The sequence below is a fragment of the Stegostoma tigrinum genome, chromosome 13 (assembly GCF_030684315.1).
Source record: "Stegostoma tigrinum isolate sSteTig4 chromosome 13, sSteTig4.hap1, whole genome shotgun sequence".
NCBI lineage: Eukaryota > Metazoa > Chordata > Chondrichthyes > Orectolobiformes > Stegostomatidae > Stegostoma > Stegostoma tigrinum.
Window position 1 is genome coordinate 46,095,749 of NC_081366.1, and position 27,166 is coordinate 46,122,914.

The 27,166-nt window shown below is 43.1% G+C and overlaps 1 protein-coding gene across 5 annotated transcripts in view; it reads right to left on the reverse strand.

The window, feature by feature from the left end:
- The window catches only part of simc1 (SUMO interacting motifs containing 1), an 81,189-nt gene that overhangs the window by 21,679 nt on the left and 32,344 nt on the right, over window positions 1-27,166 (reverse strand). For 3 of the 5 annotated variants that reach the window (XM_048543815.2, XM_048543813.1, XM_048543816.2), the window contains 3 exons: window positions 8,847-9,863; window positions 6,185-6,450; window positions 1,640-1,709 (listed from right to left, as the gene is read on the reverse strand). In XM_048543815.2, coding sequence (XP_048399772.1) covers window positions 1,640-1,709; window positions 6,185-6,450; window positions 8,847-9,863 — 1,353 coding nt within the window. Of the gene's footprint in view, window positions 1-1,639; window positions 1,710-6,184; window positions 6,451-8,846; window positions 9,864-17,564; window positions 17,897-27,166 lie in introns of those variants that run through there. The other 2 variants (XM_048543812.2, XM_059650724.1) reach the window with 2 other exon arrangements.

Here is a 27,166-nt window from a genome sequence, read left to right on the forward strand (position 1 = left end):
TCTTGTCGGTTACACCCACATCCCACAAAACAAATAAAAAAGAAACAAATCATTCTTCACACTGGCAGCAATCCTTCAATTCTCAGGATACCAACTCAACAATCAGCATAACAAATATATTACCTAAATTTGAGATAACTACAATCAGATGTATTTTCTGAAACATTCTAATGAACAAGTTAGGATTCTAATAAAGTGGACATAATGAATTTGCACAAAATTCTTGTGGCCCAATGCTCAAATTATACATTCTATTTTGGAGTTTGTGGTAGACATTTACTATACATATATGCTCAGTGGTATTAATGCCCTCGAGGCTGCTGGGAGTGAAGATGACTAAAGACCAGATCGAGGGCCATTTTGTAATTCATAGGGATATGTCATATGTACCTTTATACTGGACTACTTAAGTAACTGGATTTGGAGAAAAACACAACATATTGAGGCCGCAATTGTCGGATTTCCAAGTCAAACATGCTGAAAATATTCTGTTCAGAATTTCCATTCTTGCATCAGTTTTTAAAAACGAAATTAATTTCGAACCAAATTAATTCTTGCACTTTAACAGCCCAGAGTCAGATTTATACAGCTTCTACTATGTTTATAAGGAGAAATAATGGTTCATTTCTGAGGAAATCCTAATGATTAATTAATCCAATGTGGATTTTATCTTTTTACTTCAAAATTACACTTTCCATATATTTACCCGTGGTCACTCACTCCCATCAGGAAGAAGTCAAAAATGACCCTTTTGTTGGATCAGTGTGAATGTTATGAATTATAATATAATGAACTGTGCCCACTAGATACTTTCAAGGTTTGTTTCCACAAGATGAATATCTGTCCCTCTTAAAACACCACCAAACCATGTTAACAGGTCATTTATGATTATTAATAGACCTTTCCATCTCATTTGGGGCTTCAGCGTTTCTACTACACATGCCACTATTTGGGCAGTTTGTGAATGTTATGTTTGTTTGCGTTTGATGGTTCTACGTTGCCTCGGGATGTTATTATTCTTTAAGTACACAGTAACTTCTGCTGCCACAAAGGAATTGTTGCTAAGCCCGCTCAGTGCCACTAACTGGACTGGAGCACATGACCATAATAAATAAGAATAGGGGAAGGCCATTTGCCCCATCGAGCCTACTGCACCACTTAATAGGATCAAGGTTGATCCAACATTATTCACATCCACTTGCCCACCCTATCCACATAAACCTTGATTCGTCTATTGATCAAGAACCACGCCAGTTACCACCACAACGTGGAATTGTTGCACACTCATTGCACCTCTGCTCACCTGAGGCTTTATCATCTCCTGCTCACATGCCCCCAAGCCCTTGCTCCTGTGTAACATCATTTAAGTCATTAAAGTATGTTATATGCTCAACATTTAGGAGGAATACTGCAATCAATTACATTACTCCTCAGGACAGAAGTAATAAGTGTAAAAAAACTGAAGGATGCATAAAGAAATACAAATGAAAGAATAATATTTTCAACTATGGAAGTGTGTAACAAATAAGTAAATGATCTTATATGACAATCCTAAAGGAATTGCTGAGCTCTCCTTTTTTCTAGCACCTCTAAAAGAAACTTACAGTGATTGTCTTTACAAAAGATGGATTCCTGTTACCTTGCTCTCCACATGATAAGCTAAGAGGTTCCAGTCCCACTGCACAGTAGAAATATTTGCAGGATGAAGCCTATTTAAATATAGTTAAATACTTATTAGTTTATTTTACAAGTCAGTTTACGTGTCAACAGATACAAACAACAACTCACAAATAACACAACACAGCGAGTAGCTCAGCAATAGCTTACAGAATTCAAAAATGGAATTTAACACATTTCTTCACACAAATATTGAAGAATGGACCAAACAGTGAAACCTGTTGAAAGAGATGGGCTTTTTGTCTAATGGTTTAATGGACGAATACATGTCTGGTGTATGCTGAAACTAAGTCCTCATGCTTCTCTACATCCTGTTTTTTTAAGAGCTTCATTATCTCTGTAATCTCCACTAGCACCATAATCATGGAAGACAATCACACTCATTTAATTCTGCTGTCTGGGACATTCCTGCTTTTAACTGAGCAACTATTTGCAGCCATATTTCACCTGCCTATAGTGTAAACTCCAGAAATATCTTCCTGCCCTTCTATTCTTCTTCCTTACCTTTAATACGCTCCTTAAAACCTACCAATTTCATCTTATGTGGCTTGGTGTCAAATTTTACTTCGTAAGGTTCTTGTTATGATGACTTGTTATGTTAAAGGTGCTTTATGAATGCAAGTTGTTGTTAAAGTTTATATTGTTGAACACGTCATATCGCATGGATGACATACAAAATTGCAAATTCGGCTCAACCCGTCCATGCCAACCAGATATTCTAAGCTGATCTAATCCCATTTGCCAGCATTTAGCCCACATCCCTCCAAACCCTTCCCTTTCATGTACCCGTCCAGATGCCTTTTAAATATCGTACTTGTACCCGCCTTCACTACCTCCTCCTGCAGCCCACGTGCCACCCTCTGTGTGAAAAAGTTGTCTCTCAGTTCCCTGTTAAATCGTTCCCCTCTCATCTTAAACTTATCCCCCCAGATTTGGACTCCCCTACCCTGGGAAAAAGGCATTGGCAATTTACTCTGTCCAACCTCCTCATGATTTTATAAACCCGTATAGGGTCACTCTTCTGATGCTCCAGGGAAAACAGCCTCAGTCTGTTCAGTCTCTCTCTTTAGCTCTATAGCTCAAACCCTTCAATCCTGGCAACATACTTATAAATCTTTTCTGAACTCTTTCATATTTAATAACATCTTTCCTGTAATAGGTAGACCAGAATTGAATGCAGTATTCTAAAAGAGACCTCACCAATGTCCTGTATAGCTCCAGCAAGATATCCAAACTCTTTTACTCAATGCACTGACCAATGAAGGCAAGCGAACCAAATGCTTTTCCACCACCCTGTCTACCTGTAACCCCACTTTCAAAGAGCAATGGAGCTGCACTTCAGGTCTTTTTGTTCAGCAACATTTCCTCAGGTCCTACCATTAACCGTATAAGTCCTGCCCTGGTTTTCCTTCCCAAAATGCAACACCTCACATTTATCTGAATTAAACTCCATCTGTTGCTCATCAGCTCAGCTGATCAAGGCCCCATTGTACTCTCAGACAGGCTTCTTCACTGTCCACTGCACCCCCAATTTTTGTATCATTTGCAAACTTACTCATCATACCTGCTATATTCACATCCAAATCATTTACATAAATGGTGAAAAGCAGTGGGCCTAGCACCATTCTTTGTGGCACACCGCTGGTCACAGGCCTCAAGTCTGAGAAGTGACACCACCAGTACCCTCTGTCTTCCAGCTAATTTTGTATCCAGTTGGCTAGCTCCCCCCGGATTCCATGTGATGTAACTTTCCTAACCAGTCTACCATGCGGAACCTTGTCCAAAGCCCTGCTAAAGTCCATACAGACGTCAACTGTGCTGCCTTCTTTTTCACCTCTTCAAAAAACTTAATCCAGTTAGCGATCACGATTTCCCATGCACAAAACCATGGTGGCTATCCCTAATCAGACCCTGCCTTTTCAAGTGCACGTAAATCCTGTCCCTCAGAACCCCCTCCAACAACTCAGTCACCACTGACATCACAGTCACCAATCTATAGTTACTTAGCTTTTCCTGACCAACTTTCTTAAACAGTGGCACCACATTAACCACCTCCAGCTTTTCAGCACATCACCTGTGGCCATTGATGATACAAATATCTCAGCAAGAGACCCAGCAATCTCCTCCCTAGCTTCCCACAAAGTTCTGGCATACACCTGAGCAGGTCCTAGGAATTTATCTACCTTTATGTGTATTAAGAACTCTCGCACCTCCCCTTCTGTAATTTGGACACTTTTCAAGACAACACTATTTATTTGCTCAAGTTCCCGAGCTTCCATGTCCTTTTCCACAGTAAATACTGACGTGAAATATTTGTTTACAATCTCTTCCATCTCCTGTGGTTCCGCACATGGACAATCTTGTTCCTTAAGACTGCTTAAGTAAAAACACAATGCTGGAGAAACTCAACAGATCTAGCAGTATTTATGGAATTAGAAATCAAGTTAATGTTTCACGTATGTTATGGGTTCAACGTAGAACTAATGCAAAAAGCTGTTGTTGAACGACACAGAAAAGATTCAACTTAGTTTGAATCTCTGGTGATTGTTGAGTTAGTTGACTGCAGACATAAAGGCAGCAGTTGAGGTGCAATACTCACAGGATTGCTCTCACTGATTAGCAAATGAGAACAAGTAAGAATTATATATTTACGGACTTTGAGTAAAACAGATTTGGGATCAACTGTGCTGTGCCAGACAGAAAACCAGAAGAACAGGCAACTCAGCAGCTCAGGTGGTTAGCACTACTGTCTCACAGTGCCAGGGACCTGGGGCTCGAATCCACCCTTGGGGCAACTGTCTGTGTGGAGTTTGCATGTTCTCTCTGTGTCTGTGTGGGGTTTTGCCAGGTGCCAGTTTCCTCCCACAGTCCAAAGATGTGCAAGTTAGGAGGACTGCCCATACTAAATTACCCATAGTGTTCAGGGATGTATAAGTTAGGTGTGTTAGCAATGGGAAATGCAGTGTTACAGGGAAAGAGTAGAGAGATGGGTTTGGGTGAAATGCTCTTTGGAGGGTTGTTGTGGACTTGTTAGGTTGAATGGCCTGTTACCACACTGTAGGCGTTCTATGGAACTAACAAGAAACAGATATTGGGTGATAAACCAAAAGGTTCTCAGTAACTTAGGAAGCAAAACATCAACTGGTGCATTTAGGATAAGAAGGGAAAAACTGGAAGACTGAAAATTCGATCTGTATATATTAAGCTAATATCAGAAAGCTATCAGTGAATCATTCAACAACATGGAACACTGGCAAATGGAGATCACTCTAGAGATGGATGGATATCTCTGGTCAGTGTTGAGTTAGTTGACAACATAAGGGAATGCGCAACATTTGTAGAAATGACTTGTACAACAGACAGCCTATGGGCCATAATATGGCCTGCAGAAGAGTGCTTGTCAAGCCGTTATTCTCAATACAGTTAAGTGCAAATTTTTGCAAGGGAGTTGCACCTCCAATCAGAGTCTGCTTCATGACTCAGCCTGTCAGCAAAGATGGGAGAGCCTCTGACTGGAAGAGCACAGCAACATGAGTGGTTTCACTCAGCCCAAGGCCTAGACCTTTGAGTTTGAGTCAGCAAGATGGGGATTGGGAAGGTTTCAGGAAGATACCAGCTGGGCAGGAAGGAAATGAGTATCTGGCCATTGGTGGGAGTGGTGGCGAGGGCGAATGAAATGCTCAGACTATGGGCTGTGTGAAGGTAATTCGCATAAAATTCTACATGTTTTAATTGACAAGTAGTACAAATCCCAACAATGGGAATGCTTACAGCTCATCCACACTAATTTGACATACAACAGCCTTAAAATTCAGAAGTACAATTTGACTTTTGAAATACTTTTTGACTGGTAAACTCAGAACACCATACTAAAAAGGACCTTGTTAATTTGTTTAACACATTTCAGTTATGTGAGTGAAGATGAACTGAGGACATGTGAAGAGGTACTCCAGCAAAGCAGCAAGGTGATTTGTGTTTTAAAGTTCAGGATGAGGGGGGAGCTGAGCTGACAGATATTCAGGTTACAATGCAGTTATTCCATCATAATAGCAGTCCCATGTGTAATAGCCTCAGCTAAAAGGTTTTCTTAATACATGAAATTACTTTCAAGGAATAAGTCTGGTAAAAGTATGCCAACTCTGATTCATTCCTCACTTGCAGGGACCAACACACTCAAGTTGTAACCACTACTCAGTCTGACCAATTAAAAGGAACACAGCCAACAAGAAACCTCCAGAAAACACTGCTCAAAGTATTTCATAGCACTAACATCTATTACAGGGTCACAATTTTCTGATTTTTTGATGGATTAGTGTGGCTATTATTAGATGTAGCAAAGTTGCTATAAAAATGGTATCTATTCTGACAACTGAATCAGAATGAATAATACAACTTTAACTAGGCTATTGACGTGACTAAAGAGTGGAACTTTCTGCAAACAGTCAACATTAAACAGATCTGTTACACTATGTTATGTTATGTGTCTCTTCCATTAATGTGTACATACTGTTGGATTTTCATCAGGGTCATGTAAGCAGACATAATGGTGCTGGAGGATTCATTGCCCAACAGTATCTTCTTGATTATATACTCCACAATTTTATGAGGTGGGTAGTGTTGAGGAGATACAAAATCCATCAGAAACTGAAGAGTCCCTTGAGGAAAGTTTTCATCAATGGTACTGTTTATCATACTGCACTGTCTTTGGGAGATCAGCTCTGGTTCCTTGGACTTATGTTGGTGAGTTGTTGATGAATGAGAGTGTTGGTTTGCCTGCAGCAAAGAAAAAGATAAATAATAATACAAAATGACAAAGACAAAAAGCGGTGGAAACACTCAGCAGCTCAGGCAGCAGCTGTGGACAGAAACAGAGATAACATTTCAGGTCTGTGACCTTTAATCATAACTGAAGGATGATAGAAATGTACATGTGTTTAAGGAAGTAGAAAAGGGGAGATCAAAAAGGAAAGTTGTGATAGGGCAAAGGGCAGGAGAAATTGACTGACAAAACATTTCACAATGCAAAAACCAAAGCAAGTGGTTATCGGAATAGTAAAGGGACAAAGATGATGTCCAGATGAGATGTGAACGACTGTATGGCATTCAATTCAATGCAACATAAAAGATGAGAGGGAAACAAGCCAGTTAAAAAGCACAAGAATGACAGATATTAAAATCTAAATTTGTTGAATGCAATGTTGAGACAGAAGTTTGGGGAGTACTGAGTCCAAAGGCAAGGAGCTGTTCCTCCAAACTGTACTGAGGTTCACTGCAGCAGCCAATGGATAGAATGATTAGCATGAAACAAAGTGGAAAATCAAAATGACAAGTGACAAGAATGTAGGGTCATACTTGGGAATTGAACAAAATGTGGTCACCTAGTCAGAGTTTGCTCTTCCCAGTGTATAAATGACCATGCTGTGAACAGCAAATATTTTGTGCTAATTAGAAAGAAGTACAAGTAAACGGCTGCTTCAATGAGGAGGAGTGTTTGGACTTTGGTTTTGGAGAAGAAAGGAGGTGAAATTATAGGTGTTGCATTTCCTACTCGTATATAGACAGATATCTAAATTGAAATATACTACTGGGAGGAAGAAGTGTTGGGGGTGGTTGAATGGAATTGTTGGAAGTGGAGGGTGCAATACTTTTGGAATACTGAAAAGGGAGGGGGGTGGGGAGGGAGGTATGTTTGGGGGAGGCATCATTGTGGAGTGGGTTCCAGGTGAGAGGATAAATGGATCACATTATATTTACCCTAGTCTCTGGGAAGATTGGGAGCTGGAAGTGGTGCCAGACAGGATGTGGTTCAGACTTCAAGGCAGATTTCTAAAACAAGCATTTAACTGGATCCACACTTGTTCAGTAAATGGAGGGCAGGGTGAAACTTAGTTCAGTTAACCATGGGCTCACCCATTGGCTGGATAGCCAACAAGAGCCAGTGTCATATGTGTTGGGGATGGCCTGTCAAATCAGGCTCTGAAGTGGCCAGTTTTGGGCCTTCCTCTGGGGAGCAAATCTCAACCCACCCCATGGGACTCCACAAGCAAATCTGACAGGGGCTTAGTTTTCAAGCTTCCCGTAGGACAACTCCATTTGTCTCCACTGGTTGAATAGGAGTGAGGGTCTTACGTGAGTTTTATTAAGTTTAACCTTAGCTGCTTTGAAGTCAAGTATAAAGAGCCTGCCAATTTGCCAATGCCTCTGTTGTGCCGTCAATCAAAATAAATTGTTATGTGAATGTTTTATCAGTTTGACTGTATGATTCCATCTATGTCATTTGAGTGCGGTCAATCCCCCTATTTATGTATTCAGAACAATGATGCACCTTACATGAATGATTACAGTCAATAACGCAGATGAGAGATATTGAATCTTCATCTGTAACAATTTTCTACTGCATTCTACTGTTTGCTCAGCTATTCAGTTGAGCTGTTCAGATTTTGTTTTTCATTTCAAACACTTCTTCATTAAGCTATGATGTTCCTTCTATTCCAGTTGTATATTTATGGGAGTGCAAGAAGGGGAAAGTATGTTTTTCTGCCTGAGAAATTCGGAAGCTAATGTTAATGAATTAAACCTTCCAAAATATTTCAATATACAAAGCAAACTTACATGATCAGAGGATGTAGTTGAGACCTTTATTGTATATTACTGTTAAACAACCTATCCTCCATGAATTTCACTTCCCAACAAAAACAGAAAAAAGAATCAGTTTTTATTTTGAAAAACAGCAAAGTGTGATAGAGAATGTACTACCTGAAGGGGTGGTGCAAGCAGATTCAATAGAAACTTTAAAAAGGATTGGAGAAAACCTGAAGGTGAGACATTTTCAGGGCAACTCGGAAAAAAACGTGAGGGTAGGACAACACAAGTTGGAAGAGGTGAACAGCCTGTTACTGTGCTCTGCGATACCATTAGCTGTAGAGCTACTGTTGTCACAAGACTTAATGTAAAGTTGTGGGAGAAGAGCATTTACTTTGGTTTCATAAAGAGGTAGAATTAATCAGCAGCACTTACAATCTGAGCAGCTTGTGTGATGAAACTGCAGATTCACTGCAAAAGGAGCACAAGAGGCTAACTTAAATCTGTATTGCAGTCTGAAGCATCAGTTTTGTATTCTGCATTGATGAATTCCCATCTCTTTGGGATTAAATATTTCAAGATCTTACCTTGTGCCATTTTTCATTTCTAGGTCGCTTAACAAACACATGTTGAACTGGTGCTCCAACGAGGTATTGAAAACTCTGCAATGTCTCTTTATCCACTGAACAATTAGGGCTTGCTTCCTTTGCTTCATTTGGTGTAAGCACATGGTCCTCAGTTTCCTCTGATGGCAAATCTTGATCTTCAGATTGATCTAATACCGGTACAGGAACATGTGCTTTGTTTTTAATTAGAGAACAATTTAATTCACTATCACTCTTATAGTCACCCTGCAGCTGCCCCCAAGGTTCTAGCAATGGCATGTTTACACTGGGAGGAGACTGATCACAACCATGCTCCAGTTCAAACTTTTTAGTGTTCTGAGATATTAATGATGGTATGTCTTCAATATCTGGACTTAAACCAGCTTTATTTATATAATTAATTGTCTCCTCAAAGGTGCTTTTATAAAGATCTCCAAAAGGATCCCCAGCACTATCTGGCGAGGAAAATGGGATGAATGTATCTGGTGAAAATGTTTCCAAGGATTCCAAATCACTATTTATACTGGTGTTACTAGTAGACTCTGCATTGCAGACAGGATCGTAAGCTTTTTGATTTGATGTAGTGAGCAAGTCCACTTTTTCTGCAGTGACACGAGAATCTTGATTTTCATCAAGACCGATGAAGTCCATTTCAGGTAATGGGTCTTCTTTGATAAGTTTAGTGGAAACATTTGCAAGCAAAGTGGCCTCGGTTGTGACTTCAACTGTCAAAACAGGTGGAGCTTCAAGGTCAGGTTCATCTTTGCCCATTGTCCAAACAGCTTGTAAGCCAGGAAACCGACATCCCCCATTAAACTTTGGTAGATCTTCATCAGAATCGAGTTTGTCACTAGTCAGGTTATTGGAAAAATGAACAGATGGGCTTGTTTCTGCCTGGGTGCAATTAGTTGAACCGACCTGCATACTTCCCATGCCTTCTTCAGCACTATTCACTTGATTATGCATTTCATTGTCATCTCCTGTCAAATCAATACTGTCCTGAAAAATAAAGTGAAATGTTGAAGAATTTTACTTTATGTTGAAGAAGCCATTTTGCAAGATAAAAAAGCGCTAGAAATTCTCAACAGATCAGGCTGCTTCTGTGGAATGAAAAGCAGAGTTAACTTTCATCACTACCAGGTCATCAATAACCTGAAAGGTTAACTCTGTGTTTTCCCCTCTCTGCAGAATCTGATGAGTATTTTCTGATTTTATTTCCAATTTCCAGCAGAGATTGGTTACAACATAAAAGTAGGCCCATCGTATCCACACAAGCTCTGTGTCTCCCTCCTTCCCAACATTTTCCCACAGCCCTATAATAATCTTCCCTTTGAACAACTATGGTATCTAGCTATTGTGTTACCTCTTTTTCAAAGCTATGTTCAATCTATACCTGCATGCAAATTGGATGATTTTTATGTTGTAAAACGAGCAAGAATTCCTTGAATCCGTTACATGATGTTATTAGTCAGTACCAATTACATGAAAACACAATCATTTGCTCCACTGCCAGGTTTCCTGGATTGTCAGAACATAAACCATTTTCCCTGCAGCTGTTTTGAATTCAGGCTACAGAATTTAGGAATTAATTCCATGAATTAGCATCATGGATTGCAATTTAACAGACTGGTATTATAAATGAGGAAGATTAGAAAGAAGCAAAGAGAGGAAATTAAAAGATTTCCTGTAATGTTTTTGCTGCTGATGGGTGATCCAGTATATCACCAAACCCACTGGGGAAATAATAAATTCAAATTCAACTTAGTCCAAAAGGCTGGAATGGGGCAAGTGGGGTCTTAATGGAAAGGTCAGAAGATCCATCCCTGTGAGAAAACAGTCCACAATGATAAACCTGAAGGTGATGATTGCTAGCAAAGCATAGAGTAAACATGACCTAGCTCAGATTATACCAGACAATATTTTTTGGAAACCTGGAAGAAAACGGTGATCTAGGGTTGTGAGATCAAACCATGACATGTTAACAGCATACAATGGAAACTGAGATTCGGACAACCCAAATCAGAGGGGCACAGAAAAGAAAAGATGTTGACTGAACGTTATATGTCACTTTAACATCGTGCTCAACTGAGATTGAGCATGTGAGGACTGCAGATCATTTCAGCAAACTATAAGTTCATTAAGGCTGCCCTGAGGCTCAAAGGCAATATAACTAATGAGAGATGCTCTCCTTTCAGATATAAAGGTCTCGTGCAAAAGTACATAGTGTTTCAATGAAATGTTTGGATGCTTTGAAGATTTTGAGTATCATATCATTGTTAATCTAGCAATGAAAGTAAATAAAAAGTAACAACAGAACTAAAATAAAAGCTCGCAAGAGAGTTCCAAGAGATGGAAGAAAAAATGATTGCCAGATCACAGACCTTACAGATTGAGTGAACTTCATCCCGGTGAAAAAGAAATTCGTCAGAATGGTATGCACTGGATGGAAAGAAGCTAAATCCTAGAAGAATCATGGCTATTTCTGGGATGGAAGCCACAAATACAGCAAGAGATAAGAGAACGTTGAGGGGCTTCCTGGGCTTGATCCAATAAATGAGCTTCTTCAGACCACATAGGGCAGAATTGGGAAGCAAAAGAAGCCATAGGGTACAAGTGGTCAGAATCAGCTGACTGGAGTTTCAACAAACTCAAAATATTAATATGCAAGGGCAGAAATCTGTCACACTACAATGTAAAGAAACCTATCACTTTGCAAGTAGTTGCTTCTACAAAAGGAAGGAAGCAGTCCTGCTGCAACAAGAAAGTCAATGGCATTCGTGTCAAAACTGTGACTATCTGCTGAGAACAGATACCCCAAAATAGAAAGAGAGCTTTTGGCAGTCAAGTGGACAGTGGAGGTAAGACATTCCATACATATATCTATGTGACAAAGTTCACCATGGGGAGTGATCATTGCCCACTAGAGCAGATGTACAAGAAGAATCTGGGTAAAGCACCAGGAAGATTACTGGAGTTATTCTTGAGTCCTCAGAGTTACAATTTCACCTTGAAATGCAAGCCAGGGTGAGAAATTATACAAAATAAAACAAAGAACTGCAGACACTGGAGATCTGAAACATATAAAAATGGAAATTGCTGAAAAAACTCAGCAGGACTGGCAGTGTCGGTAGAGAAAACAGAATTAAAGTTTTGAGTCCAGTGGCCCTTCTTCAGAATGCAATTAGAGTCACCTCAGAGAAATTATGTTGTTAGATACCCTATCTCTTTTGTCACCATAAGTCCCTAAAGAGGAGGTCACCATTTGAACAAGAACTCCCTTCTTCTGGCTTTGTGTGTTTACTGCATTGTGGAATTCACTCGTTCAGGAAGGTAGCTCACTACCACATTCTCAAGGGCAACTACAGATAAGCAATAAAGGTTGGCCCAGCCAGTACCACCCACATCCCGCAAACGAATAAAAAACAGCTAAATCCCTACCTGAGGTTTTGAAAGACAAACTATAAATGTATAGATTGCAATCCGAAACCAGCAAAAGTTGTTGTTGAAGCTGATGTAAGCTAAGTGAGACTAAAGCTAGTTAGCATGTGAGAAGTAATAGAATCCATAACCAACCTACAGATGAGCTGGAAAAATAGAACAGATTATGAATAACACCAGAAACGTCACTATGTGGTGAAACAACACTGGCAATCGAAAACATGACTCCTGTAACACCAGGTGCAGAATGCCAACTCACCACAAACAAATGCCCAGTCTACAAGATGGAGGAATAATGCCACCTAAATGATACAGTGAATGATACTTTTAGGCAGGGTCACTACAGTGACTGTAACTAGATTTGCCAGGTGGACCCACAGAAAATGAGTTTCCTGATTAGGGCTGTTACTCTGGTCCAATCAGGGACACCTGGCCAACAGTTAATAAACAGGAGCATCAGAGGTTCTGCTCACTGAGAGCTGGATCAGTGTCAAGGACTCTCCATGTGTAAATAAGAGGACATCAGCCTCTGTTGAGTTATTTAGGTGGCAAATGAGAGAAAAGCCTGCTCTTGAAGAAATTCACTCACATCAGACAGTTTTAAGTTGGGGTAAGCATTTCTGGTATCATGCCATTATTTGGGAAGCTTGACTCATTTGACCGTGTGTCGAAGACATGGCCCAGTATGTGGAAAGAATGTGTTTTTTTTTCCAGACAATTGATATTGGGGCAGATGAAAAGCAGTAGTAATTCTCCTGACAGCTTGTGGATCCGCAGCTTTTTCAGTTATTAGGAGCCTAGCTTTCCTTGAGGCAACAGATACTAAGATCTTTCAACAGTTGAAGGATTTAGTTCAGGTGTATTACAACCACAAGCTTCCTCTGCTATTTACTCGGCAATTTGAGAACCAAGGGAATCCGTGTCTGGATTTTTGACTAGGTTATGATGACTGGCATACACACGTGACTTTGGTTCAACCCTTAATGAGATGATGAGAGACTTGTTTGGTATGTAGGATTACTGAGGAAACCATGCAAAAGCATCGACAAGCTAAAGCCCAACTGGACTTCAAAACAGGCACTACAACTGGCTTTGTTGTTGGAAAATGCCACAAATGGAGCATATGAATGGCAGGGTATTCAATGAATATTGATACCCTTGCCAGTCCCCAGTCCAACTGAGCTTGGGAAACACCAATTCAGTGAAGCCCCACTTAGGACATATCCTGAACAGAGGAACTCTAGATTAGCCAACAGCAAAAATCCAAAACAAGGCCAAGCCCTGGCCAAACGGTTTAAATTATTTTCAGGATCAGGCTGGCAAGCCATTGTAGTTGCTGGTGGTACGCAGTCTCGAGAGAGCAACCCAGGCACCCTTGACCTAAATGGAGTAAGAAAATTCATAGGCTGGTATCCACTCTGGAAAATCCACTTACATCTAGTTTGGAACAGTTAAATTGCTTAATAACATCCAAATCAGAACCAATCAAAATAAACGTCTGGTTAAATGGTCACTTGGTCCTGAATTTAAAAGAACAAAGTTTCTGGAAAAGCTCAGCAGATCTGGCAGCATCTGTGAAGGAGGAAACATTTTTGAGGAAGGGGCACTGGACCCAAAACATTAACTCTGTTTTCTCCTTCACAGATGCTGACAGGCCTGCTGAGCTTTTCCAGCAACTTTGTTTTTGTTCCTGATTTACAGCATCTGCAGTTCTTTTGATTTTTATTTAGTCTGAACTTAAATGAAAGCTAACTTTGATGGTATGAGGCATGCATTGGCTAGGATAATCTGGACAGGGGTACTTAAGGAATTGATGGTAGATAGGCAATGGAAGACATTTAAAGAACACATGGAAGAACTTCAACAATTATACATCCGTCTAGCATAAGAGTAAGACAGGGAAAGTGCCTCAGCCATGGCTAACAAGGAAAATCAAGAAAAGTATTAAAGCCAAATAGGAGGTGATAAATTGGCTAGAAAAAGCCGAAAACCCAAGGACTGTGAGAAATTTAAAATTCAGCAGAGGATGACAAAGGAATTAATTCAGAAAGGGAAAATAGAATATGAAAATAAGCTTGTGGAAAATACATAAACTGACTGCAAAAGCATTTACAGCTGCGTGAAGAGAAAAAGACTGGTGAAGACAAGTGTAGGTCCCTTGCAGTTAGAATTAGGTGAATTCATAATGGACAACAAAATATGGCTGACCAGCTGAACAAATACCATGGGTGCCTTCACTAAGGAGGACACAAATAATCTTCAGGAAGTGCCACGGGATAGAGGATCAGGCATCAAGGAGGAACTGAAGGAAATTGTTATTAGTAAGGAAATGGCATTGGGGAAATTGATGGGATTAAAAGTCAATAGTTCTGCAGGGCCTGATGCTATCCATCCCAGAGTGCTTAAGGAAGTGACCCTAGAAATAGCAGATGCATTGATGATCATTTTTCAGCATTCTGGAGACTCTGGAAGAGTTCCAATTAACCGGACTCCACTCTTTTAAAAAAGGAGGAAGAGAGAAAATGGGGAATTATATGCCAGTTAGCCTGACATCGGTGGTGGGAAAAATGCTGGCGTCAGTCATTAAGGTTGTTATAACTGAGCATTTGGAAAGCAGTGACAGAATCGGTCATTGTCAGCATGGATTTACAAAAGGGAAATCACGCTTGACAAATCTTCTGGAATTTTTTGAGGATGCGACCAGTCGTGTAGACAATGGTGAATCAGTACATGTTGTGTATCTGGATTTTCAAAAGGCTTTTGACAAGGCTCTACTCAAGAGATTAGTCAAGACAATTAAAACTCAGAGGTAATGTATTGACAGGAAGTAGACAGTTTGAATAAACGGGTCTTTTCAGAATGGCAGGCAGTGATGAGTGGGGTGCTGCAGGATTCAGTGTTGGGACCTCAGCTGTTCACAATATGTATTAACAATCTGAAAAAGGAACTGAATGCCATATGTCCAAATTTGCAGATGACAGTAAGCATGGTGGCAGTGCATACTGGGAGGAGGATGCTCAGAGGCTGCAGGGTGACTTGGACAGACTAGCTAAGTGGACAAATACTTGGCAAATGCAATATAGTGTCGATAAATGTGAGGTTATCCACTTTGCTTATAAAAACAGGAAGGTGTATTACTATCTGAATATTGGCAGTTTAGGAAAAGGTGAGGTGCAATGAGATCTGGGTGTCATGGTGGAACTATCGCCGAAGGCTGGCATGCAGCTGCAGCAGGCAGTGCGGAAAGCTAATGGCATGCTGGCCTTCATAGCGAGCGGATTTGAGTATCGGAGTAAAGATGTCTAACTGCAACTATTAAGGGCCTTGGCGGTGTCACATCTTGAGTATTGTTTTCAGTTTTGGTCTCCTAATCTGAGGAAGGACATTCTTGCAATTGAGGGAGTCCAGCGAGGGTTCACCAGACTGATTCCAGGGATGGCAGGAGTGTGATGAGGAAAGATTAGATTGACTGGGCTTGATTTCACTAGAATTTAGAAGAATGACAGGGGATCTCCCAGAAACATACAAAATCCTCATGTCACTGGATGGGCTAAATGTGAGAAGAATGTTACTAATATTGGGGAAATCTAGAACAAGAGGTCACAGTCCAAGAATAAGGGGTAAGCCATTCAGGACTGAGATGAGGAAGAATTTTTTCATTTACAGAGTTATGAACCTATGGAATTGTCTGCCACAGGAAACAGTTGGGACCAGTTCATTAGATATATTCAAGAGGGAGCTGGACGTGGCCCTTGAGGCGAAAGATATTGAGGGGTATGGGGAGCAAGTGGGAATGGTTTGCTGAGATTGCACGATCAACTCTGGTCCTGTACCTATTTTCTATCTTTCAATATTTCTATAGCCATGGTTGATATGAGGTCAGGTCTAGTGACATATAAAGTTTGGAAAGGTGTTACAGTCCTGAACAAGCATGTGGGCCAAATGAAAGCTGCAAATTCACAAATGGTGCGGGAGCCTGGCTCTTTAACAGCCTTTCTGACTCTTTTACAACCTGTGGGTTCTTCTTCTTTGTCAAGCAAGGAAGATACCTCGGAATCTGAAATGGATATGGCGGATGTCACCATCTTGATGCCTTTGTTGCCTGAAGAAGAGAATGAATTTTTTTCTGAGATGGTCTTTTTGCAAGAGGCGAGCTACTGTGTGTTACACACTGCCCGTATCAGAAGCAGAGTTGCAAGCACATGGCCAGGTGCTAAAACGCCCTAGGAGAAGCTGCAAAGGAAAATGACGCAATCTACGCTCTTGGGACTCAGAGAGGGAGGGATGTGGTGATTGTAACGAAGTCAGCAGGTAGACCTTAAAGCGTTTACTGATTTGGGCTGTTAATCACATCCAATCAGGGAGCCCTGTCTGACAGATAAAAACAAATGTGGCAGGGGCTCTGCTTGCCCTGGAGTCGAAACAGTGTTGAGGATGCTAGACAATAAAATGTGAGGCTGGATGAACACAGCAGGCTCAGGAGCACAAAAGCTGATGTTTTGGGCCTAGACCCTTTGTCAGAGAGGGGGATGGGGTGAGGGTTCTGGAATAAATAGGGAGAGAGGGGGAGGCGGACCGAAGATGGAGAGAAAAGAAGATAGGTGGAGAGGAGAGTATAGGTGAGGAGGTAGGGAGGGTATAGGTGAGGAGGTAGGGAGGGGATAGGTCAGTCCAGGGAAGACGGACAGGTCAAGGAGGTGGGATGAGGTTAGTAGGTAGGAGATGGAGGTGCGGCTTGGGGTGGGAGGAAGGGATGGGTGAGGAGAAGAAGAACAGGTTAGGGAAGCAGAGACAGGTTGGACTGGTATTGGGATGCAGTGGGTGGAGGGGAAGAGCTGGGCTGGTTGTGTGGAGTTGTTGCAGTTAGATGCTATAAAAATGCTGAGAAAAGACGATTCAGTTCATTCCAATAGAAGAAATCTTTATTTATTTTCTACACTAATGACCGGAACTGTTGTGACAATGGAGGAATTGTGATTTAAAGAAAGCGGGAATGCTATGTATGTCTTCAGAGCTAAGAAGTGATAAGTCAGTAAGATACGAGCCTAAGCTGTTTTCGGCTCAGGAACCACGGCGGTCGAAGATTTCCCAAAGTTATCATTTCAACCCACAAGAACGCATCTTTATGGCGTCATACAAGGGACAAATGCCAGGATCAAAGATGGTGGCAAAGCCCCCCCGTTTCGTTGCAACGGTCCTGCGCAATCCGCGACTTCCTGTTTATAATCAAAACACTGCGCTGTAAAAGCTGCCCGCACTCACCCAGTGAGAGAACAGGATCCGTTTGATCCGCTGATAGCGAGCACAGGACGAGCAGGAGTCCTGGCAGCGAAGGCTCGCTGGTGCTGCCGTCTCTCCAACAAACTCAACGTCCGAGTCTGACTCCTCTTCTGAGGTGATCTCGATCACGTCAGCCATGGCTCCGCTTCCTTGACGTTACGAGATATTCCCTAACGGGGCTCGGTTAAGGCTCCGGTTGCCCGGTTCGTCCACGACCGTCTCAAGGGGAGGGAATCAGCAGCGCGGCCGCAAACGACCCAGGTATCAGCCGCCATCTTTGGCACGGCACAAGCGCGGGGTGATGGCCGCTCTGTGCTGCCCCCTGCTGCAGCAGGCGTTATGGTGCACCTCAGTGAAGAGGTGCCCCCAGTCCGTCCTACTCACCATCAACTCCACACCATAACCAGTTAAAGAGTTAGCTATGATAATAAAATGTGAGGCTGGATGAACACAGCAGGCCAAGCAGCATCTCAGGAGCACAAAAGCTGACGTTTCGGGCCTAGACCCTTCATCATAGAGGGGGATGGGGTGAGGGTTCTGGAATAAATAGGGAGAGAGGGGGAGGCGGACCGAAGATGGAGAGTAAAGAAGATAGGTGGAGAGAGTATAGGTGGGGAGGTAGGGAGGGGATAGGTCAGTCCAGGGAAGACGGACAGGTCAAGGAGGTGGGATGAGGTTAGTAGGTAGCTGGGGGTGCAGCTTGGTGTGGGAGGAAGGGATGGGTGAGAGGAAGAACCGGTTAGGGAGGCAGAAACAGGTTGGACTGGTTTTGGGATGCAGTGGGTGGAGGGGAAGAGCTGGGCTGGTTGTGTGGTGCAGTGGGGGGAGGGGACGAACTGGGCTGGTTTAGGGATGCAGTAGGGGAAGGGGAGATTTTGAAACTGGTGAAGTCCACATTGATACCATATGGCTGCAGGGTTCCCAGGAGGAATATGAGTTGCTGTTCCTGCAACCTTCGGGTGGCATCAACGTGGCAGTGCAGGAGGCCCATGATGGACATGTCATCTAGAGAATGCGAGGGGAGTGGAAATGGTTTGCGACTGGGAGGTGCAGTTGTTTGTTGCGAACTGAGCGGAGGTGTTCTGCAAAGCGGTCCCCAAGCCTCCGCTTGGTTTCCCCAATGTAGAGGAAGAGATGGGGTTTGGGGCCTGTGTAGGTGCCCATGGCCACCCCCTTAGTCTACATTGATGACTGTATGGGCACCCGCATGGGCCCCAGATATGCCTGCCTCTTTGTAGGTTACGTGGAACAGTCCCTCTTCCGCACCTACACAGGCCCCAAACCCCACCTCTTCCTCCGGTACATTGATGACTGTATCGGCGCCGCCTCTTGCTCCCCAGAGGAGCTCGAACAGTTCATCCACTTCACCAACACCTTCCACCCCAACCTTCAGTTCACCTGGGCCATCTCCAGCACATCCCTCACCTTCCTGGACCTCTCAGTCTCCATCTCAGGCAACCAGCTTGTAACTGATGTCCATTTCAAGCCCACCGACTCCCACAGCTACCTAGAATACACCTCCTCCCACCCACCCTCCTGCAAAAATTCCATCCCCTATTCCCAATTCCTCCGCCTCCGCCTCCGCCGCATCTGCTCCCACGATAAGACATTCCACTCCCGCACATCCCAGATGTCCAAGTTCTTTAAGGACCGCAACTTTCCCCCCACAGTGATCGAGAACGCCCTTGACCGCGTCTCCCGTATTTCCCGCAACACATCCCTCACACCCCGCCCCCGCCACAACCGCCCTAAGAGGATCCCCCTCGTTCTCACACACCACCCTACCAACCTCCGGATACAACGCATCATCCTCCGACACTTCCGCCATTTACAATCCGACCCCACCACCCAAGACATTTTTCCATCCCCTCCCCTGTCTGCTTTCCGGAGAGATCACTCTCCCCGTGACTCCCTTGTTCGCTCTACACTGCCCTCCAACCCCACCACACCCGGCACCTTCCCCTGCAACCGCAGGAAATGCTACACTTGTCCCTACACCTCCTCCCTCACCCCTATCCCAGGCCCCAAGATGACATTCCACATTAAGCAGAGGTTCACCTGCACATCCGCCAATGTGGTATACTGCATCCACTGTACCCCGTGTGGCTTCCTCTACATTGGGGAAACCAAGCGGAGGCTTGGGGACCGCTTTGCAGAACACCTCCGCTCAGTTCGCAACAAACAACTGCACCTCCCAGTCGCAAACCATTTCCACTCGCCCTCCCATTCTCTAGATGACATGTCCATCATGGGCCTCCTGCACTGCCACAATGATGCCACCCGAAGGTTGCAGGAATAGCAACTCATATTCCTCCTGGGAACCCTGCAGCCATATGGTATCAATGTGGACTTCACCAGTTTCAAAATCTCCCCTTCCCCTACTGCATCCCTAAACCAGCCTAGTTCGTCCCCTCCCCCCACTGCACCACACAACCAGCCCAGCTCTTCCCCTCCACCCACTGCATCCCAAAACCAGTCCAACCTGTTTCTGCCTCCCTAACCGGTTCTTCCTCTCACCCATCCCTTCCTCCCACACCAAGCCGCACCCCCAGCTACCTACTAACCTCATCCCACCTCCTTGACCTGTCCGTCTTCCCTGGACTGACCTATCCCCTCCCTACCTCCCCACCTATACTCTCTCCACCTATCTTCTTTACTCTCCATCTTCGGTCCGCCTCCCCCTCTCTCCCTATTTATTCCAGAACCCTCACCCCATCCCCCTCTATGATGAAGGGTCTAGGCCCGAAACGTCAGCTTTTGTGCTCCTGAGATGCTGCTTGGCCTGCTGTGTTCATCCAGCCTCACATTTTATTATCTTGGAATTCTCCAGCATCTGCAGTTCCCATTATCAAAGAGTTAGCTATGTTTGACTTCATTGTTCATCTTGACCCAGTGGTCAATCTCCCTTCAGTGAGTTCGCGTGTTTCAGCACCACTCTAAAGAATTCAGTACACAATCCCGGCTAAAACAGAAACAGAAATTGTTTTGAAAAGCTCCGCATGTCTGGCAGCAGTTGTGGAGAGAAAGCAGAGTTAACGTTGCAGGTCCAGTGATAGTCTTCAAAATGGAAGAAACACTAACTACTTTTTCTCCACAAATGTTGCCAGACCTGTTGAGTTTTCCAGCAATTTCTGTATGTTTTTTTGTTTCTGATTTCCAGCATCCACAGTTAGAGATGTACAGCACGGAAACAGACACTTTTGCCCAACACATCCATGCGGACCAGATATCGTAAATTAATTAGTCCCATTTGTCAGCATTTGACCCATATTCCTCTAAACCCTTCCTTTTCATATCCCGATGCCTTTTAAAAGTTGTAATTACATCAGCCTCCACCACTTCCTCCGGCAGTTCATTCCATTCATGCACCATCCCCTACGTGAAAAGGTTGTCCCTTTTAATTCTTTCCCCCTCACCTGAAACCTATGCCCTCTAGTTTTTGATTCGCCTGCCCTAGGGGAAAGACCTTGACTATTCACCTTACCCATGCCCCTCATGACTTTATAAACTTCTATAAGGTCATGCCTAGGCCTTCAGTACTGCAGAGAAAATAGCCCTAGTCTATTCAGCCTCTGCCAATAGCTCAAACCTTGGAACCCTGGCAACATCCTTGTCAATATTTTCTGAGCCCTTTCAAGTTTAGCAACACATTTCCTACTGCAGGGAGACCAGAATTGAGCACGGTATTCCAAAGTGGCTGAACCAATGTCCTGTACAGCTACTGCATGCTGTCTTCACTCTTGAATCCTATACTCAATATACTGACCAATAAAGGCAAGTGTACCAAACACCTTCAATACCCTGTGTTCTTTGTTTTTTTTCTCTTGGCTAAAACAGAAGTGGCAATATTAAAAATATTGGCCCAGATTTTGTATCAAAGTTGGGTACGTGGTCTTGTCTTTCACGAAAGCTAGATCCGGCACGGTGGCTCAGTGGTTACCACTGCAGCCTCTCAGCACCAGGGACCCGGGTTCAATTCCCGCCTCGGGCGACTGTCTGTGTGGAGTTTGCACATTTTGCCCATGTCTGCGTGGGTTTCCTCCAGGTGCTCCGGTTTCCTCCCACAGTCCAAAGATGTGCAGGCTAGGTGGATTGGCCATGCTAAATTGCCCATAGTGTTCAGGGGTGTGTGGGTTATAGGGTGATGGGTCTGGGTGGGATGCTTCAAGGGGCGGTGTGGACTTGTTGGGCTGAAGGGCCTGTTTCCACATTGAAGGGAATCTAATCTAGCATCTGTGAGATAACAAAGTATGGAGCTGGATGAACACAGCAGGCCTAGCAGCACAAGGGTCTCAGCCCAAAACATCAGGTTTTGTGCTCCTAAGATACTGCTTGGCCTGCTGTGTTCATCCAGCTCCACAACTTGTTATCTCGGATTCTCCAGCACCTGCAGTTCCCATTATCTCTAGCATCTTTGATGTGAGTTTCCCTTTTCCTGACTGAGTCTGGCACCAAGTCAAGGGGATCTGGTTTATAAACTTTTCGGAAGTGAAATCAATTGTGAATGGGTTAAGTTAGACTTTAACTAAATGTAAACAATGTTTCATTGTGAAGAATATTGGCTTGTAGAAAATTTAAGTTAAGCTTCTCTAGCCTGGTGAAGGTGCTTAGTTGCGATTATGGATCTGGCACACCATTAAGGATCCTTCTACATCTCATTGAACCATGTATTTACAGCGTAACAAATATCATTTGAGTGGAAATTCTTGTCAATTCAATTGATTTTTTATTGATTGTAGTTTGAGAGATAGTCACACTACCTCTGGAGGAGCGAGGAATCACTAAGAACAACCTCTGGATTTTCACGTAAATCTGTCTATGAGCACACTTCTGGAGTTTTTGTTGAATGATACTGACAACTACTGACAGTTTACCATTATTACCATCACAAAAATTGCCTCTTGTCTTTCAGATGATAGACAAGGTCAGACCTGGTCAGACAGCAGAGATAATGGGAACTGCAGATGCTGGAGATTCCAAGATAATAAAATGTGAGGCTGGATGAACACAGCAGGCCAAGCAGCATCTCAGGAGCACAAAAGCTGACGTTTCGGGCCTAGACCCCTCATCAGAGACGGGGATGGGGGGAGGGAACTGGAATAAATAGGGAGAGAGGGGGAGGCGGACCGAAGATGGAGAGTAAAGAAGATAGGTGGAGAGAGTGTAGGTGGGGAGGTAGGGAGGGGATAGGTCAGTCCAGGGAAGACGGACAGGTCAAGGAGGTGGGATGAGGTTAGTAGGTAGCGGGGGGTGCGGCTTGGGGTGGGAGGAAGGGATGGGTGAGAGGAAGAACCGGTTAGGGAGGCAGAGACAGGTTGGACTGGTTTTGGGATGCAGTGGGTGGGGGGGAAAAGCTGGGCTGGTTGTGTGGTGCAGTGGGGGGAGGGGACGAACTGGGCTGGTTGAGGGATGCAGTAGGGGAAGGGGAGATTTTGAAACTGGTGAAGTCCACATTGATACCATATGGCTGCAGGGTTCCCAGGCGGAATATGAGTTGCTGTTCCTGCAACCTTCGGGTGGCATCATTGTGGCAGTGCAGGAGGCCCATGATGGACATGTCATCAAGAGAATGGGAGGGGGAGTGGAAATGGTTTGCGACTGGGAGGTGCAGTTGTTTTTTGCGAACTGAGCGGAGGTGTTCTGCAAAGCGGTCCCCAAGCCTCCGCTTGGTTTCCCCAATGTAGAGGAAGCCGCACCGGGTACAGTGGATGCAGTATACCACATTGGTAGATGTGCAGGTGAACCTCTGCTTGATGTGGAATGTCATCTTGGGTACCACATTGGTAGATGTGCAGGTGAACCTCTGCTTGATGTGGAATGTCATCTTGGGTCAGACAGCAATTGCGGAAAGTGCTAGTAATGTTTTAGATCATTAGATGAACGATCATTCATTGAGCTGAAACAATAACTGTGTCCACAAATGCTGCAAGTACTTAATACTTTCAGCATTTTCTGTTTTAAATTTGGATTTCCAGTGCCTGCAATATTTTGCTTTTGTTTTGTCCTTAGATCACATTTGCCTTCACAGGTGGATATGAGACATTCCAAGGCATTATTCAAAGATTTACAGTTTACAATTACAAGTCTAGCTGGTAATGATTGATCATAATCTGCACTAAATTCCAAATCCGCATTTCTGGATGAGATATTAAACAAAGGCATTCTTCAGCATTGGCTCACGGATCTTTACAGCGCAAAAGATTCAGCCATTCAACCGACTGTGTCCATGTATGTTGACACAGATCTTACTATTACCACTTTCCTTCTCTTGACCCATTGCCCTGGAGGCTATGGCAATACAAGTGAATACTTTTAATATTATAAGAATTTCTGGCTCAACCCATCCTTTCAGATTGTAAGTTCCAGACTTCTATCACTTGGACAAAATAAAATTGTTAACTCTCCTCCTAGCCTTCTACCACTTACCTTCGGTCTCTGCCCTCTATAGTTATCGACTCCTGTATAAACAGGAAAGAATCCTGTATGTGTTTCTCATAAATTTTATACCCCTCTATCAGGATCCCGCTCAACTTTCATTACATTTCTGGAACAGATGGGACTTGAACCCAGGTCTCCTGATTCAGTAATAGGGAAAAAAAAAGACCACTACGCCACAAGAACCGTCCTTCCTATTATCTGCTGAACAGAACTGCACACAATTCTCCAGTTGTAGCATTCGCAGCATTTTATAAAGTTCTAGGCTAACGCCCTTGTACTTGTATTCTTTGCCTTGGCTAATATTGGTAAGAATCCCAAATGCCTTCCTAGCCAGTTTGTTTATCTCCCCTGCTATCTTCAGTGTTCTGTTGAGATGCACACCAACATCCCTCTGATCTTCATTATTTTCCAGCCTCTTACCATTCATAGTCTAATTCGTTGTCTTAGCAGTCCTCATGCGCAATATCTCACACTTCTCTGGGTCGAATTCCATTTGCTCTGATCTGCCCACCTGACCAATCTGTTGACATCCTTCTGCAGTTTACAGCTATCCTCTTCACTTTTTACCACCCTATCAGTTTTTGTGTCATCTCTGAACTTCTTGATCATACTTCCTACATTTAAGTCTAAATCATTAATGTACACCACAAACATCAAGGGCCCAGGAATGCAAAAAATTCGACTGGAAGCAGACTTCCAGTTGCAGAAACATCCATCTAGCATCAACCTCTGCTCTCTGCTTCTCAGCTAGTTTTGGATCCTATGTGTCACTTTGCCTTGGGGTTCCCATGGGCTATTACTTTCTGGACCAGTTAACCATGAGTGACCTTATCAACAGCTCTTTTAAAGTCTATTTAGACTACATATAATGCACTACCCTCATCAACGCTCTTCGTCTCTTTCCCAAAAATTCTGATTAAATTTGTGAAGCATGGCTTTTCCTTAAAAGAAACATGCTGATTATCCCTGATTAATTCATGTCTCCAAGTACAGATACATTCCGTTTGTCAAAATTTTCTCTAATAACTTCCCCATTCGAGGTTAAAGTGAATGGTCTGTAAATTCATGATCATTTTTTTTAAAGTAATGGAACAATGCTAGCAGTTCTCCAGTCCTGTGGTACCTCATCCGTGCCGGAGAAAATTTGAAAGTTACCGAGAAGCTCTCCGATAGGTTCTCTCTTGCTACCCTTAACAGGTGAGGAAATACTTCATGCAGACATCTGAATCTATACTCTTGTAAGGCTTCTAAAGTCACTAGTGTCTCCTGTCTGTTTTAATTTCTTCCAATATTTTCCAGTCTCCACCTTCATGTCTATATCTTTGTTGCCCTTTTCTATCGTGAACGCCCACACAAAGTTCTCATTAAGAACTGTGCCTGCATCCTCTGGAGCCACACACTGATTACTTCTATGGTTCCTAATGAGCCCTACTCCTTTATTAATTATTCTCTTGCTGTTTTTCCATTTAAAATAAAATTTGCATTTTCATTTATTCTATTCATATTACACTCTTAGCCTTCTGATTTTCCTTTTTAAGCTGCCCCTACACTTTTTGTACTTCTGTAAGGGCTCTGCCATCTTGAGCCCTTGAATCTGCCATAATATTTCTTTTCTTCGTAAACAGAATCTTTACGAGCCAGTCATCCTGGGTTCTTTGTCCTTAGCCCCAGCCTTTGTCTTTATGGGAGCATATTTGCCCTGTACCTTTGCTATTTCTTCCTCAAACGCCTCCCACTGCTTTGACACATTTTTATCTGAAAGTAGTTTATCCCAGTCCAAGTGACGCCTTGTTGTAATAAAATTAGCCTTTCTCCAGTTTAGAACTTGAATTTCTGGCCATTCTTTCAGAACTATCATAAATCTAACTGAATTATAGTCACTATCTCCAAATTACTCCCCTACTGATATGCTTTTGACCACATTTGGGTTCATTTCAAATATTAGGTCGAGCATTGCACCCCGGCCCATTTGTTTTGGATCTTATTGAGTAAAGAAGTTCTCAGGCTGCAATTTAAAACTTTCCTCCTTACCTTGCCCACTGAAACAATTCTACTTAATATTCGATTCGTTGAATGTCCCTACTATTAAAGCATATCATTACACTTCTCTGAAATTGCAATTCACGTTGGATCCACTATCTTGCTCTGGTTGTGGGCCTTTAGTATGCACCCAACAGTATGCATGCCCCTTTTGTATTTTTTACTCATATTCGTGTAGCTTCATGATGCTTCCTCCTCGCTGCTGTAATTGATTCTTTGATCTGTATTGCAACTTCCCTCTTCTTCCATTTACCCCACTCTCTTGTCTGTATATATATCTCCTATATCCAGGAATATTGAATTGCCAATCCTGAATATTTTTCAGACAAGTCTTGCTTATAGAAATGATGTCACACTCTCAGGTGCCTAACTGTGCTCTCAGCTAGGTTCCATAGGTTCCTTGCAATCAAATATATTTCATTTAGCCTTGCTTATCTCATTCCTTTCTTATCTAATCTATATTTCCTCTGCCTTCTAGACTCATTTTACTAGCTTTAATTCCATCTCAATTTCTCTTTCTTCTGAATGATTTTTCAGGATTCCATTCCCCCGCAAATTTAGTTTCAGCCATAACCTCTGGCTGTTCACCCTCCCCTACAACATTACACTTCTTCCCACCCCATCTCCCTCCCTCCAAGCTAAGCAGCTGGACCAACCTTGTGGTCTGCTCTGGCTTTGGTTGTATTCTGTTCAGGAAACTCCACTCTGACTGGTTTCCAATGTCATAAAACAATTTGCAAGCAAAATGCCCTCCAGGGTTCCCCTCACTACCTGTGTGGTCCTCTTCTTCTGTTGGTGGTCACTCAGTCCCTCCCTGCCTGCAGTTCTGAAAGCTTCATGATTTCACAGGAGTGCTCCGAGCTGCCGCTTCTGCTCCAAAACCCACGGCTTGAGTTGCTCCTGTCAGAGGCATATCCAGTGTATATAGTCAGCCAGACTGCCAGGAGCATCTAGGATCTCCCACAAAGAGCAAATCATACGCCTCAGTTGCCCAGACATATCTTAACGAAAACTCTTACTCTTATTGTACCCTTACTCCTACAGTATAGACTAGAAAAATCTTACTATTGTTGAGTGTAGGAGATTGAGAGGTGACCTTATTGAGG